The 16721-nt window shown below is 47.2% G+C and overlaps 1 protein-coding gene across 1 annotated transcript in view; it reads right to left on the bottom strand.

Annotated features, from left to right (window-relative positions):
- The window catches only part of MASP1 (MBL associated serine protease 1), a 53623-nt gene that overhangs the window by 17911 nt on the left and 18991 nt on the right, over window positions 1-16721 (bottom strand). The window contains exons 2-8 of the mRNA XM_028101050.2: window positions 15294-15471; window positions 13574-13705; window positions 11195-11391; window positions 9569-9716; window positions 8130-8248; window positions 7116-7194; window positions 712-849 (exon numbers count right to left, since the gene is read on the bottom strand). Of these exons, the coding sequence (XP_027956851.2) occupies window positions 712-849; window positions 7116-7194; window positions 8130-8248; window positions 9569-9716; window positions 11195-11391; window positions 13574-13705; window positions 15294-15471 (991 nt within the window). The remainder of the gene's footprint in view (window positions 1-711; window positions 850-7115; window positions 7195-8129; window positions 8249-9568; window positions 9717-11194; window positions 11392-13573; window positions 13706-15293; window positions 15472-16721) is intronic.

Below are 16721 nucleotides of genomic sequence, written 5' to 3'. Positions count from 1 at the left end.
CTGATGCCATTCTCTTTAAGCCAGTTCTCCCTGAAACCTGAAGGATCTTCCTAAAATGGGTATCTATGCTTTCCCTCTGCTCAGAATCACCAATGGCTCCCCATTGCCCTCAAAAACAAACAGCACACTCTTCAGCAGGGTGCCTGAAGCTCTGCACAATCAGACTTCTGCCTGGGGGCAGGGTGCTCCTCCCTCTGCCCCCGCACCCCCAGCAGGCACTTCCTCCCCCTCAGGCACCAGGTCCCCCAGAGTTCTCTGTGGCACACTTGCCTTCTCTCCTTTCCCCACTTAATAAACTTTTTAAGAAACCACACTAGTGTCTACCATCTTGTCTGAGTCTTACATTAGTTCTATGAATTATACCGCTGCTCCCCTCTTGGAAAGTGAGGACTTGGAAGTTTAGAGAAATTGGAAGAATTTTCTTAGTACCAGTCTGTGGTGGAGGCAGAACTGCAGGGCTTTGTCATCTCCCTGAGGGTTCGTTCTCTGCCAGGGGCTCTGGGTGTGCATATGAGGGTACTGGGGTACCCTGTGGCCTAACCCCTGGGACATCAGCCTGAGGCAGGGAGAGGTGAGGCATGCCCCCTAATGTTTCTCCTCCCAGTTCCTCCCAAACTTCAGCCAGTGGTCTGGCTGCTGCAGCCCCCAGTCCAACCCTGAGACCCAAATGGTGTGAGGCGGGAATGCGCTGGTTTAGCACGGACGCCTCACCTGTGATATTGTGGAGCATCTTATAGTACGGCTGTTGGCAGGAGTACTGGATCTCAGATTTATATGTGGTAAGGTTGTTCCTGGTGGAGAAGGTGATCAGCCCATGTTTCAGCTCTGCTGGGGCTCCACAGTCTGCAACTGAGAAAAGAGAGTGACACCCCCAATTAACCTTTGCTCTTCTACTTGGGGCCATATGGTGGGTCTGTCTCACAGAGATGTGCAGGTTGTGCACCACACACACCTGCAGAGAGCAACGCTATAGTCTATGAGGATGGTACAGGGCCTGTGCATTGGGGATGGTCTGCCTTGGGGTGGTGCTGCTTTTGGGGTCTCTCCCATCCACTGTGGCACTACCGTGTGGCCAACTCACCTGGCCTGGTGTCAACTCCAGGGCAGGGGCAGGACTCCTGAGATTTAAGCAGACCCCAGACTTTCCCCCACATAGCCCTTTCCTTGACTTCAGTTCTATTACGCAATCCTCTTAGTCACTGCTGCCCAAGCACGAGGCCTCTAGCTCAGCGAAAAAACTCTGGCTGACACAAACAGAAGAATCTTCAGTTCTTCCTGACCGAACACATGCTGAGTAAGAGCAGTTAATGTGCTCACATTGGTGCTTGGCATACAAAAACCGAAATCAAACAGAAAGAAAGCAGCTCCTGCATGAGTACAGGACCCCACCCTGCTGGCTCTCCATAGGCATCTTGCTTGGTCACAGAAGGCAGGAGGTGAGATCCGGGGTAGACTAAGTTCTCATTGTTCACCTGCTTATGTTCTCCAATTGCTGGGGGCTGGATGTTGGCCCTCGCTGTAGGATGCCTGCTCCTCAGAGGTGGTCTTAGGGGCATTGTCAGCACAGAGTCCAGCATGAGTCTGTCAGAAGCCAAGTCACAGGCTGAGGCCCCAATTTGTCAGGGCCTCTTCGGGAGCTTCCTTTAGGGAGTGGTGTTCACTTCTAAGGACATCTTCATCTTAGGTCTAACAGGCTATGCCAGAGTTGGAGAATCATAGAAGAGTCATGGAACTTTGTAGTTGATAAGGAACCCAAGGCAGACAATCCAGAATATCATTTTAACTTTACAGATGAGCTCAGAGAGGAGACTTGGCTGGCCTAAGATCACACAGCGAGTTACAATCAGAAAACTAGACCTGACTTTAAACCCAGTGTTCTTTTAAGAAAACCAACTGAACAGTTCTTAAGGATCTCTTTTCTACTTAAAATGGCTTAAAATCAATATTAACTGGGTAATTAGCTATTAATTAGCTATTAATCTCCTGGTTATTTCAGAGGACAGCATTCCAAAAAGAAGCATTTCCAGTTTCCCCGCTCCTTGGGACACAGAAAGAGGGCAATTTGCCCTTGAGATGTTACCCAGAAATTGTAGTTTTTAAATTTAGAACTCTAAATTCATCATTTTGATTGAATAAAGAGTTACCTAATCTAAAGCAGAGGTGACTCCAAGGCCCTCCATTGTGGAGGAGAGGGGTGAAGGCTAAGAGAGTAAAACAGGTGCCTCCTATCCACAAGGAAGGCAAAAGCCGAGAGAACTGGTTAATCTTTGGTCTTGACCTCTAAGCCCCTTGGACAAATCATTCCCGTTCGTTTTGATCACCCAGAAATGGAGACACTCTTCCACACTGTGTGAGTGAGAGTCAGCACTAGGACCACGAGAGGCGATAATAGCTATTATTTAAAGCCATAACACAGTTTTAAATGTATTTTCTTGCTGAGTCTCAAAGCAGATGTTTCTTCCTTTTTTAGGAAATGCCATTGACTGGTGCCTGGATCTTGGTATTACTCTCATCTCTCCTAACGTTGGCCTAGGAGTTCATTTTGCCTAGAGTATTCTCTGAACCTAATACCTAGTTCCAGGGGGAGGAATTGCAGTGTTGGCCTTGGACACGGCTAGCTGGTCAGGCTATTGAGAGCCTGTTACTTGGCCAGCAAGGGTGGGGAGTTATTTCCTGAGTTGAGGGCCTGCTTTCCTATCACTCCAGAGAAGTAACTTTGCTGGCCCTACAGCCAGATAGAGGTGAGAAGTAGTATAAAATAGAGGGTCGCTTCAGCTTGGCTATGGTGAGTGGGGGGTGGTATGCTTCTACTCCCAAGTCTACTGTGGCAGGTGAACGGCTATGTCTCTCTGGGACCTGGGGACGACTTCCCTTTCCAAGGGGCCTTGAGCCCTGGCACAATCAAAGATGCTACACCCAGAGGCTGCTTCCTCAGCTGGTCTTGCTTCTTTGCTTTAGGAAGGGTCTCACCCTTTCCCTAACGTTCCCTCTGGCCACTTCCACACCTTGGAATCAAAATGTCCTCCATGTTTCTATTCCCTTGGCCTCCATTTCTCCTCATTCCCTGGGATGGGATATACCACCCCACACTCTGTCTCTGCTGTCATCTCTGGCTGACATTTATTTTCCTTCAGACACATCTTTCTTGACCCGCCGTCCTGAGTGTGCTCTGCCACAATCTGGGGCTTCCTGGAGAACGATGCCCCATGAGCTCCCCTCGGCCCTGCGGCCTCAGGGACGGCCCCCTACCCCAGCACCTCTTCGTCCCAGTCCTCGGTGCACCTGAGCTCCAGCATCACACAGCCCTCACTGTGCCGCTCCCTCACCTGCTTTCCCCACACCAGAACCCCTGGGGTCCATGCTCTGGCCACCTCGAGGCCTTGATCAAACACTGCTTCTTCTTGAGAGTCTTTTTGCAGTCTTCTAATTGGATAGGGCTGCCTCCTCCTTTCTCCTTACAGAGGCCTCTATTCACACTCATCTCTCTGATGCATTTATCTTATGTTGCCCCGTATTGCCATTATTGGGGCCCATATCAAATCTTCTGCCTAAATTAGGATTCCCTCTGTCTCACTGAGTACAATATCTGTTACGCTTTGGGGACATAACCATATTGATTGAACTGATGCTCATCTTTACTGACCACCTCCTCTCTGCTCTCAGGGGCACCCCTGCCCTTGGCTAGCACCACAATCTATGCACCTGCCATTGTCCACCCTTGCAGGGTTCTGACTGCATCAAGAGCCCATGTAATCACCACACAGACTGAGTAGTCACAGTGTAATGCATGGCTTCTCTGATACGTCTATTCCGGTTTTGTTCAGGCTGAAGCAGAGGTTCCCACCGCCGCTACAGAGCCCTTTATCGTGGGACCCAGTGATGTCCCACAGCACCAAAGCTGAGGACTGCTGCTTTTGAGGGTGAGACCTCTTTTGAAACCTTTAATCAGCGAGTTTTCAGAAATGCAAGACTTGTAAGCCCCGGCCCAGAGGAAAGAACCTCTGATAATGCACTTTCAGCTCCGGGTTAGGTGCAGGTGGAATAGAAAATTACATGGATGAGGCTATGTCTAGGTTTCCTACAAAACCTACGCTCTATGAGTTATTGTTAGTTTCACCTACTCCTGGTTGTTAGAAAGTAGCAACAGATAAAAATATTAAAGTCATCAAGTCACAGGCCTTCTGGCTCATTTCAGCTTCAAGTGTGGAGTGGATTAGGAACCAGGGCCCACTTGACCTGGTCAGCCTAGGGGCATGTGGTTGTATATGAAATCGTGGGTCTCTAGGACCAAAGTCATCTGTCCTTTGAGAAGAGCACTGTCCACTTGGAAGTGCTAAAAAAAAAAAAAAAAAAATCCCCCTCGTCCTCTCATTATTTTCCAGCGTACTGATTGAATGATGAGTGAGCCCTCCAGTGGAGAATTGTCCTTTACACAGCAGTTTCAACTGCTTGACTGTGTTGCCTGGTTCAGCATCCACACTAATCCGCACAGAAATTGGAAATGGAGTGTTGGCGGGGTGGGGAGGGGTGCAGTAGCTCTGGGGCCCCAGGGTCTTGTGAGTGGTCCATTCCTGGATGTCTGCACTCTGTGGGGTCCCGTCATTCACTCTGTCTCTTGCTCTGACCCGAGTTCGTTCTCCTCATCCATTTCGGTTTCTGCCACCAGGGTGAAGATCAAAGAAGGGTCAGGAGGTGCAGGGAAAGGAAGCAGAGAGAAGAAGAGAGAGAGAGAAAAAGAAGAGAAAGAGAAAAATTAGCAAGCAAAGCAGAAACAGTTCATGCAGGAAATACAGAAATCGCTCCACTAGACTAAGAATGCAGTTGAGGTACAGCCGGTGTGGGTGGCAGTTTGGGATTGTGGAATTTGTACCATTCTGAGAATTTGCACAGTTATAAATCCTGGCTCATGAGGATTACAGCATTCTGCCCCTGGAGCAAGCTTTGTATTCATCTGGTCCAAACCTTCATTTGACACGCGGCATTCAGGGTGGAGCAGGACTTGTCTTGGGTCACCGTGGCAAGGTGGAGGCAGGGTCGGGACAACAACCCATAATTTCCACTTCCTATTCCAGTGTAAGTTACTTCAACACACATGCACACTTCCTGTCTGTGCCCCACCTCTTTCCCACAATCCCCAGGGACTTGAAATTTCTCAGTCTTGCTCATCTTTGCACCTCCCTTAGGACCCAGCCCATGCCTGGGGCAGAGAGAGCTTAGTAAGAACCTGCTCAGTGAATGAGCAGAGCCACCAGGAATGTCTGAATGGGGATTCTAATAATCGTAATTGGGGCTATCCTGGAAGAACTAGGTCATATCCAGGAGAAAAAAAAAATTCCTCTTTCCTTTAGTACAAAATGACAGGCATTCTTTTGTATACTAACATAAGTTGCATAAAATGGTACCATCAAATACAGTAGCGTGTTACTCTTATCAGCTCTTCTGTTACAATAAAAAAAAAGTGTGCATGCTTTATTAGGGGAAAAATTATTATTAGAGTTTTCTACCTTCCAAAAGCATGAACGAGAGAAACCAACCCTCTGCCTAATGAGGAGGTTTGGTGTGGGGGGTGGGTGGAGAAAGAAGCTTTTATTGGGCTTTCACTTATTCCTGGTTGGTCCACAGGTATGATATGTACGGTAACTCAATTGTTCCTTCGAAGAATCAAGAATGCGGGAAACTGAGGCCAAAAGTCCGAGTACATTGCTTGGGAACATTCAACTGGTTGAGTCTGGATTTGATCCAGAACTTCCTGACTTTAAAAATACCCTGTCCTCCACACACCGCATTCTCTTTCCCTTCCTCCTTCAGAATGCCCCCTTGCTTTGCCCCGCACAGTGCTTCCCGCAGAACTCAGTCGCAGCACTACACATGAGCCACACGTTGGATGAGGTGGTGGATGTGTCTCCTAACATTTGAGGTCCTCAGTGTCTGGACCTTGTCTTTTCTATCTGAATTCCCTATAGGCATCCAGGAAATGTTTGTTGAAGCCATAAGATGCCCCCCTTTCCCACACTGTGCTCTGACTCCAGCCACATCATCATGTTAAAAAAGAAAAATTAAAAAGCAAGAATATTCTCCAAAATTCTGCCTGGGATTTGCCTCAAAAGAGTTCACGCTGACAGTGTCCCCCTGTGACTGTGGGAGTCAATCTGTCTGCTTATGGAATTTGAGCCTTTTAGAAGAAGGGACAAGGACACCACTCCACAGTTTATATGTAGTCATGAAACGGGGCTGGGCGGGACCAACCCTAACTCTTGACTTCTCACCTCTCCATCCTAAAGCCAATCCTCCCCTTTCCTCTTCTCTTCCTTCCCTTCCCATCACCACACCTCCCTTCCTCACTGCTGCCATAATGAATTTCCTAAAACTGGTCTTTACAAGTCTGGAACCAGAACTACCTGGAGAAGGGAACAGGGTGGTGGCTGGTAATCTATATTTTTACAATGCTCACTAAGGGATTTATATGGACTACATTATTTGAGAGACACCTCTATATATTCTAGAGTATTGAAGCTAGTTCAACTTTTTATTTTACATTTGAGGTGAAGGATCTTGTCCATGGTCGCAGGGTGGGTCGGGAGCAGAGCCAAGGCAAGAACTCTGAGTCTCAAGAGGCCCTGCGGAGCTGTGTCCCCTGCTTTACACAGACCCACTGCACTGACCTCACAGTGGGAGGGCCTTGAATCCTGAGCTGTTCCAGAAACCTTAGTGGGTTATGGCTGATGGCCACATGGAGACTGGCAAGGTCACTGAGCTCTGGGCACTTGTGCTGAAATAGTTTCCTGAATTAGCAATTGCCAGAGCTGGTTTCAAACCTGGGGACAAGCTACTCATTCCTTTAGCAAGTCTGGCAACCTGTCCGTAGACAGAGGTGAAATTAGCATGTAGGAAGTAAACTGGGACCAACAAAAAGTTTCTTTTGGAACCTTGATGTCTTCTTGCTCAAAGAAACATTAATAGCCTTTTGGTCCAGCCCTCATGTGTTTACTGAATTCCTGCCCACACCCCTCTTTGAGTGCACCTGTCAGGTTTTCACCCTTGTGTGGTCTCTGGTTGGAACCCACGAGTGCTAGGGGGCTCCTTATCCTTATCATAGACCAATTTTGCTTTCTTACTTTTACAGGTGGGAATCCTGTTACTCCACGTCCCATCCTTCAGACACTCGATCTGGAATGTATCCATCTCCACATTATCCTAGGAAGAAACGTGAAGAAGTTATGGTAAGAAGGAGAAGGGGTGGGCTCGGTGGTTGTCTCCCAGTATAACCAGCTCAAATTCCAAACCGGTTGTCCTTGACTGAGATTTTCCAACCATGGGCCTCCAAGGTCAAGCTTGATAAGAAAAAAAGAGATTCATAGTCCCCATTCCTACTCTGGAGAAGGGCAAGGACTGTGTGGAAGAAAGGGCTTGGACAACTGTCTGGGAGGGGAACCCGGTACCCCTGACTCCCCTTCTAGAGTAGTGCCTCTCAAATATGAGTAGGCATCAGGATCTTTTGCAGACTCCTGGGCCCCACCCCCAGAGTTTCTGATTCAGTGGGTCCGGCTTGGAGAGCATGGTTTGCATTTCTAATAAGTGATGTGATGCTGTGGTGGGGACCCCACGTGGAGGCCCATTCCTTGAGAGCCTTCCTCTAGTTTGGCTCACACTGGACTCACCTGGGTAACATAACAGAAAAACCAATCACCGCCCCTGCCCCAGAGATTCTGCTTTAATTCATCTCAAGTGAGGGGCCTGGGAGGTGATTTTGTATTATTTTTAAGTTAGCCGGGTGACTCCTAGGAGAGTGAGCAATGTCTATCTGCCACCTCTAAAATCTCCACTTCCTGTCCCAGTTTCCCCCAGTAAGCCTGATTGATGAACTCTGTTAAGGTTGTTTGTCCTTTGTCCTTTGTTTTTGAAATTCAAATCAGCCCAAGACTTCTGTGCCATTTCCAGATGTGAAAATCTGGGACGCACGCTTTGGATTTTCAGAGGACTGGAATTTCCGGAACACGTTGGAAGTTTATGGGGTAGTTAGCGAATACTGTGGTGGGGCCATGACCAGTCCTGGAAGCCCATCTGCCTTGGGAGGCACTGGAGCATTTCTCTGGCCTGGTGGCTCTTCCTCCCCCAGCAGCACCCTGTACCTTCAGCACTTTGTAGCCTGTGTCACAGCTGATGAGCACCTGGTCTTTGAAGGAATACGTGGTTTGCAGGGGCTCAATTTTCCCGTGGACAGGAGGCTCTGGCTCTGGGCACTCGTTCCCTGATGGGAGCAACGAAAGGACGGTGGGCAAGAAAACAAGGAAAAGTCTGCAGCAGGCAGCCAGCCCCCGCAGTGCAAGGTGTGGTGCAGGGGAAACTCACAGACCTGGGTGTTGGGGGCCTACACCTTCTAGGCCCTAAAGACTTAGTCTGGAACCTTGAGCAGGAGACTTTCCAACTTGGACCTCTAGTTCCTCTTCTGTAAAATGAGGTGTTTGGCCAAATGATTTCATCACGACTCAGGGTTCAGCAGCATATTAAATGTCATTGAGTGCAACCCTTGTCTGAGACTGCCTTTACAACATCTTCTATAGTAGACATCAAACACCTATTTGCATTCCTATAGTGACAGGGAGCTCAATACCTCCCAAACCTGTACCTTTCTTACTGGACTCCTCAGGAACGGTGTTTTCCTATTCAACTAAAATCTATATCCTTGTAATTTGCTCTCATGGGGCAGAGTTTGTCTTCTTGGGCTCCTCAGGATGCCTTTAATCACTCTTTCTCCCCAAGACCATTCTTAAAAGTGTTAGAGACTGTGACCATATGCCTCTGAACTCTCCCTTCCAAAGGCTACGTTGGACAGGATTCCCGGGCTGAGTCTATCCCTGACATTTTTTTCCTGGACAAACTCTCTGTTAATAGTCTCTTCATTCCTTTCCCTAGAACTTGGCGCCAATGTGATAATGCAGGCAAGGCCAGGATATCAGACCAGGATCTATAAGCTGTATTAGCCACGCCCAGCACCCTCTTCTTCCGAGGCTTACTGCAGACTCCTGGGGCAAATGACTCTATCAGGGTTTGGGGCAGGACTGGCTGCCTTGGGGTACTGGGGAATGAGGCCTGTGAATGCTGCCAGTCCGGGACCACAGGACTCAAACCGCCATGATGAAACATTATGAGCTACGGGCCCACACTCAAATTCTTGCCCCAGGCTTGGAGAGGGCTGAGTTGGGAGGATTCTCTCCAGGCCCAGTGAATCAGAGTGAGTGAGAGTAGAATTCAGGAAATAAGGTGGGTTTGTTCGTTTGTTTGTTGTTTCTTAAATCTTCTTGTGTGATTCGGAAGTGTAGTAAGTTCGAGAACTATGTCTAGTCTAAACCCACCATTATTGCTGCCCTTGTGCCCCTTTTAGGGATGGGAAACTAAGTCAGGAGAGAGAATGTACCTGGTTCCACACTCCTCTGTAGCAGAGCTGGGGGGTCCTGCCACATCCCCAGAGGAGTCCCCAGGCCTGCCCCGCTCATCCCTCAGCCACCGCCACACAAGGGCTGAGCACAGTGACCAAGCACGACCCACGGAGAGAGAGAGGCCGTGTTACCTGTCGCCCTGTATGAGAGCCTCCAGCCTCGGTTCTCCCCTGAGTTGTCGCTGCAGAATAGGATCTGGACGCTGTGGCTCTGGGTATTGATGGGTTCTGGTGCTCTCTCTCCGCAGAAGGGCCCCAGAACTTTTGGACCAGCTTTAATCTGTGAGGGGCAAGGCAGAGAAAAAGGGTCACATCTGAGCAGTGGTGGCAGCTGCTGGGGCCATCTCTATACCGCACCCTGGGTTTCTGGAAGTCTCCATGTGAACCCATAGTATTCGCTCATGTTTTTAGGGGGCGTTATCATTCACCAAACAGTTCCATTGCCACTCTCTCATTTAGAGATTACAATAGCCTTGGAGGTGGATGAGGCAGGCTAATAACCCTCTGCTCAAAGATGAACATTCTATGGCTCAGAAAGGGACAGAGCCCTGTCCAGGTGCATAGCATAGAAAAGGTCTCGCTCTCAAAGAACCTGCAGTCTAGTCGAGGATGGCAAGGATGGGGGGCTGGGACTGACAATAAATAATAAGCAAAATAATTACATGCTGTGGCAAGAATTATAAAAATAAACAGGACGGTATATACATATAATATAAATATATGCTATATATTTATAATTTATGTAATAAAATCTAAGTAACCTATCTAATTTATTATTTATATAATAGATTACACTTTATTTATTTTTTAATAAAACTTTAAATAGGTGGTCACGAATGGCTTCTTTGAGGAGGTGACATTGGAACTGAGACATAAGGAAGAGGGGAGAATGCTTTCCAGGCAGAGAAAACAGCATATGTAAAGGTCAAGGTCAAAGGTGGGAAAGGGCTCAGCAAGTATTAACAACAGAAAGGAAGCCAGAGTGGCTGAAACAGAGGGAGTACCATAGCATGAGGTAGGAAAGACAGGCAAACGGCCACATTGTGTTGAGCAATCAACATTTACTTCCAAGAGCAATCCTGAATTAATTTGGCTTTTATAAAGATCAGCCTCAGTGCCATGGAGAGCAGACTATGTAGGGCAAGGGTGGAAGCAAGAAAACCAGCTGGAAGCTTTGCAGCGGAGATAATGGGGTTTAGCCTGGGATGGAGTCAGTGGGGAATGGAGGGAAGGAAGTAGGCACTATTAACTGATCTGGATTTCCTGACTCCCAGGCCCAGGTCCTCTAACTCTTTTTCTTTCCATCTCCAAGGACCAGGACTCCTGAACCTCACCTGGTGACTTCTACAATCCTGGGTAGTATCTCCATCTTATCACCCTTATTGTGGATAGGGGAAAAAGTGAAGCCCCATTAGGTTAAATGCCTGGAGAAGGCTCACAGCAGTGCTCATGGGATACTGTGTGTGGTAGGCAGAATTCTAAGATGGTCCCTGTGACCTTCACCTTCCCTGTGACCATCACTTCATGATGATGTCAATTAACATGGCAAAAGGGATTTTACAGGTGGCCAAGGAGCTAGTGTCAATCAGGGAAGATCCCTAGGCTGGATCTGATTAAGCTGGTGATGCTATTTTAAGTAAGTAGAGGCTATTTTGGGAAGATAGCAGCTTGGTCCCCTATCCTGGGAGAAGGTAGAGGGCCAAGAATATCAATTTTCCCAATTCAGCCAAGATTTCCCAGCATCCATTGTAGGCTTACCTTGATGTAGTCATAGGGGCAGGACACCTCGGGATGATCCTCAATGTCGAAAATGTCCTCGAACTGCAGGCTGACCATGAAACCCTCCTCTAGCTCTATCGTGTAGAAGCATTCTGAGCTCTTAGGATAAGGGTTGGGGAAGTCCGGGCTGGTGATCACGCCAGTCCTCTGGGTAAAGAGGTTGTCACTGCACTCCACTGTGGGAAACATACCAGAGCAAAGTGGCACATCACAACCATGGCCACAGCAAACCCTCCCTTATCTGCTACGGTACAATTTTTCCCACTGGTCCTGAGAGGCAATCAGGGAAGGCATCACTATCCCCATTTTACGGATGGGGAGACTGAAGTTCAGGGAGAAGTAATTTATCCAAGGTCACACACCTAGTAATTTTCAGAATCAAGCAAGACTCAAAAGCTGTAAGTGTGATAAGCCTTCTTATCAGATTCTCTGGTATCGGTGAGGGGGCAGGAGAGGTCTGAGATGGAAAGGTTTTGAGATGGAGTGGTAGGGGGAGACATCTGGACCTACTTTGTCTTGTTTTCCCCTCAGCCCAGGACTCCATTGTCTGTTCAAAGTCTTCCTGATCCTTCATCCAACACAGGACCCTCACACATACCCTCACTCTCTGGCCCCTGGACTTGCTGTTTCTCCTCTTGCTGCTGACAACTACCTGACATTATGCAACATATTTGCCGGTGGATTTTCTTGCCCCCACTAGATTGTACGTTCCCTGAGTTCAGGGATTCTGCTTTGTTCCCCACTTAGCTGCAACAAGGACCCAGTATCCTGGGATCCTGGCTGTGGCTTAGCCCTGCAAAGACCCTTTATTGGGCACCAAACCTTTCTCTTTGGGCTGACCCATCCTAGATCTGGGATGTCAATCCTTTCTAAGCCCCTGTTTATTGTGCTCATTTGCAAGTGACAAAATTGGCTCAGAGAGGGGGCAGGGCTAACGTGAAGTCCTATAGCTGTGAGCTTCAGAGCATGGTTAGGAGAGGGCTTTTGAATCCTCATCTCTTTTCATTTCCTACCTCAAGCACTCTCTGAGGGCTGACATTGCCCCCATGGGGGCTAAAATTGTTTGGAGGGGTTACTCTTTTTATGCATAATACACAGATGGACAGAGTACATAAACTCATATATAGTATTATCTGTGGTATTAAAATTTCACGGGTAGGGGAAATTAGGAAAATAATGTTTAAAAATGCTCCTGGAGGCAGAGGAGAAACGGAAAACAACGATTGAGAAGCTCTGCTCATTCTTAGCCCCCACTGTACTTAACATGTAGTAGATACTCAAAAAACATCTACTGAATGAAAACCATGGAAAATATAGCCCTCTTGAAGAAAACTCCTGTACGTGCCTGCTTTATAATGATGAGTCACATGAGGGTTTTATTCAGAAGCAAGGGAACTTTTTGAAGGAGGAAGGAAAGGAAGCCTTGTTTCCAGCCCTGCTCTCCTCCAATGATACCTTAGTTGGCTTCCAAGTGACCCTCCTAAAACGCAGATCCTTACCCTGTAGTCATCCATACTAATCTGCTGTCAATGCCCCAAATATGCCAAGTTCTATCAGGCCTCTGAATGTTTGCAGAAGCTGTCCTCTCTGCCTGGAGCACCCTCCTTTTCCTTTTCCCATCTCTGCCAAGGGCCACTATCTCTGGGACATGTCTGCTCGCTACGCCGTGTAGACTCAGGTCAGATTGTGCTGAGCCCACACTTCTTTTACAGCATTGACTACATTTCACCATTTGCTTCTGTGGGGATTACCCCACTAGCCAGGGAGGCTCTCATGGAAAGTGGCTGAAGCCTTCCATTTCTCCATTTCTCCATCCCTGCCCTGCCTGGACACAACAGCTGGGTAGGCATGTTGACTAGACATGAAAATGAAGAGAGATAGAAGGAATGGGGCATTTTCTTGCTGTCTCTCTTTGCCTCTCTCCTCCTACATCTTTCCTTTGGACTGAGGTTCTTTGGATCACAGAGGAACTTGGGAGACCATGGGAGCGAAGAGGAAAAGGAACTGCTGGGTGAGATCAAGCTCATGGCTCAGAGAGAGGGGACTGGGAAACCTAGGTTTTCCCATAACTTGGCCAGGCTGGTTACCTACAGTAGGAGAGCAGAAATCCCTGCTGCTGAGGAAGAAAGATGGCCTAGAGGCTAGGGCTTCTCAGATGTGGTCCTTTGAGAACCTGAGCCCGGACTTCCCGGCTGGTGGGCATTTCGCATCTTCGTCCATGTGGTATCTGAGGCAGAGATCTCTGGCTTCATTTCTAATTGTTCCTACTCCACATCCATCCCTCCTCTGAGTCTCGCTTAATCTTATTGGGAAACATGGCACAAAATGGTGCTATAGAGTGTGATCCGCAGGCCCCACCTCGGCAGGTCCTGTTGTCTGTGTGGAGGAGGTAGCCAAAGCGGCAGGAGCAATAGTAGCCGCCGATGTAGTTATGGCAGTAGTGGTCACAGGACAGCTCCTCGTCTTCCCGCTCGGTGCACTCATCCACATCTGCAGGGCAACCAGTCCATGCGTGAGGATGAAGACAACAGGCAACATCTACAGAGCATGTCATATGGGCCACTCCCTGTGTTAGCCCCAAAGTAGCCATTCCTTCCATTTACAAATGAGGAAACTGGAACTCAGAGCAGCAAGGCAACTTACCCCAGGTCACAGAAAGCCAGGTTCAAGGCCAGGCAAGCTGAGTCTTGGTGGTGCCACTGCCCTCTAACAGTTGTGGTCATGGCAAGCAGGACTCTTACCATCCCCATTCCACGGATGATGAAACAGAGACTTGGGGCCTTTAAAGAGCTTACTCCAAGTCACAGAGATGGTAAGTGGTGGAGTCAGCATTCGCACCCAGGTAGGCTGGCTCCAGAACCCACTCTTTCCATCTAGTCCATGCTGCCCCTCTCTCTACATCCCACTTCCCTGGGCAGTGGAAATGTAAACATTAAAAAGTATGCTCTCAACCCAATTTAAAGATCTGATGGTACACTTTCCCCCAACAGATACAGAAATGGCCAACAAGCACATGAAAAGATGCATGACATCACTAGTCACCAGGAAAATATAAATCAAAACCATAATGAGGTACCACTACATACCCCACCAGAATTTTAAATTTAAAAAATTTAAAAGTTGACAACATCAAACTCTCATACGTTGGTGAAGGAATATAAAATGGTGCAAAAACACTTTGGTAAAGGTCTGGCAATTTCTTATACAACTAAGTATACACCTGCCCTATGACCCAACAATTCTGCTCCTGGAGAGTTATCCAATAGAAGTGAAAACATGTTCACAAAAAGACTAGTACAAAAAGGCTCACAGAAATTTTTTTAATGAGAGCCAAAAAAAAAAAAAAAAAGGATAGAGCACAGGTGTCCATCAGTGGAAGAATGGGTAAACAGATTGTAGTGTATTCATACAATGGAAAATTACTCTGCCAGGAAAGGGGCAAATTACCAATGCATTGCAACATGACTGAACCTCAAAAACTTTATGCTAAGGAAAAGAATCTTCATTTCAAATATATTTTGCGTATGTTCATTTATATGAAGTTTAAGAAGAGGCAACACTGAGCTATGGTGGAAAAAAATTGGAACAGTTGTTGTCTCTAAGGGAGATAGGAGCAGAGTGTGATTGGGAAGGAATGTAAGGGAGTTTTTCTGGGTCAATGGTAAAGTTGAATATCTTATTAGCCATTTGGGTCACATAAAAATAAATTTCTCAAAACTCAACAAGTGTGCTTAAGGTTTATACATTTCACTGAATGTAAATTTTATATTCAAAGAAAGAAAACTGTGGATAGAGATTGAACTTCAGCAAAATGATATGCGTGCTGAATTATTTAGGAAAAAGTGTACTACTGTCTGCATTTTACTTTGAAATGCATCAAAAAGGATGGATTGATGGATATATAGAGGATAGACAGATGGGAGATATGTGATAGAGAAAGTGCAATAAGATATTAATGGCAGAATCTCTATGGTGAGTATATCGGTGTTTATTGTAAAAAAGAGAGCATACAGTACTTTCAGTTTTTAGGGAGAAAGGGAGACCTAGTAGGGATGAGCCACCCACTTCTCCCACTCACCCACGGCCATGTAGTGGGCATCAAAGCCCGTGAATCGCTCCTCATTGGAGAAATCTGACCGGAAAGTGATGGACATGAAGGAGCCAGGGGAGAACACGACTTCCTGGCCGGGGGTCTGCTCTGTGTCTGTAGTCTCCTGGCCGCAGAAGGTTGCCAACACCTGCTCTTCCGTTTCTACCTTTGGGGTCAAAGAGAGAGGAAACAAGATGAGCAGCTTCCCAAATTAGCTTCCCCGCTGGTCTCCAGGAGAAAGAGGAAGAGCCTGCCCATGAGCACACCAGGCAGCCTGGGAAACCCAGAGAAAGGGGGATTCAGGATTCTGGTACTTGAGGAAAGACACAGTACGGGGTAAGACTATGTTGGCTGTTCAGTCACTGCTTCATTCACTTTTATAGGGTCCATCAGAAGTAGCTTGACATCTGTCATTCCTATTGACAACAAAATGGCTTGTTTTGTTGAAAATAACTCAATTTTAGAATTCAGAAAGAGTTAGATAATCTCACAGATAGATTCCATATGCAACAGAAACTGATCACATTTCCAGAGAAGAGAGACGAACTCCAGGTCATTCATTGAGCATTCAGTGGGTGCCTGCCAGTGAGCAAAGCACAGGAGCTGTGCATGGGGAGGCAGAGTTCAGACGGATGGAAACACAGACAGGCCTATTATACAGCACGACAAGGGCTTCAACAGGAACACAAGCACTGGGAATGCACACACTCGGAAGGAGATGAATGATCCCATCAGAATGGAAACTGCAGGAAAGCGGAGACTTTGTTTTCTTTGCAGATGTGTTTTCAGTATGTGGAGCGGGGACTGGTGCATAGCAGTTACCCAACAAATGTCTGTTGTCAAGAACTAAAATGCGAGGGCTGTTCTGAGAACAATGAGAAGTCAGGGAGTCTGTGGGGATTAGAGGAGAGGTACGTTGCAGGATGGGTTGAAATGAGATTATGACTGAGCTTGAATACCATAATAACACTATGTGCCTCTTCATTCTGTGAGTAAAGGAGAGTAAAAGTTCAAAAGAACTTTTGAACAGGGAAATTGTGTAATTAGAACTATATTTACTAGGTGGTCTTCATAATTCAGAAATGACTGGAATCTTCCCTGAAATGGTTGTGTTTGTGTTAAGACTCAGAGGCAAAAGTGACCTATTTGCTAAAAGAATTCCCTACTTTGGAAGAGCCAGAGGCCCTGTGTAAATTCAGGGACCCAAGTAGAAATCCTAAACTGGTTGCGTAAGCCGATGTTGTGTGAGTTTGGTTTGGGAAGCACAATATGGTAGCTGGTTGGTATATTTATTTGACTACGGATACTTGGCCTACCTGCCACTCCATCATTTACACTAACTGGGTTCTTTTAAGGTTGTGTTTGTGTTTGTAACCTCTAGATTGACATTTTAGCCAAGATGCATGAGAAAAATCC

Source organism: Eumetopias jubatus, unplaced genomic scaffold (assembly GCF_037043125.1).
Source record: "Eumetopias jubatus isolate StellerSeaLion01/CBP00866 unplaced genomic scaffold, mEumJub1_p1.0 scaffold_1, whole genome shotgun sequence".
Lineage (NCBI taxonomy): Eukaryota > Metazoa > Chordata > Mammalia > Carnivora > Otariidae > Eumetopias > Eumetopias jubatus.
The sequence above is the reverse complement of the archived record's forward strand: the minus strand, read 5'-3'. Positions and strand labels throughout refer to the sequence as shown.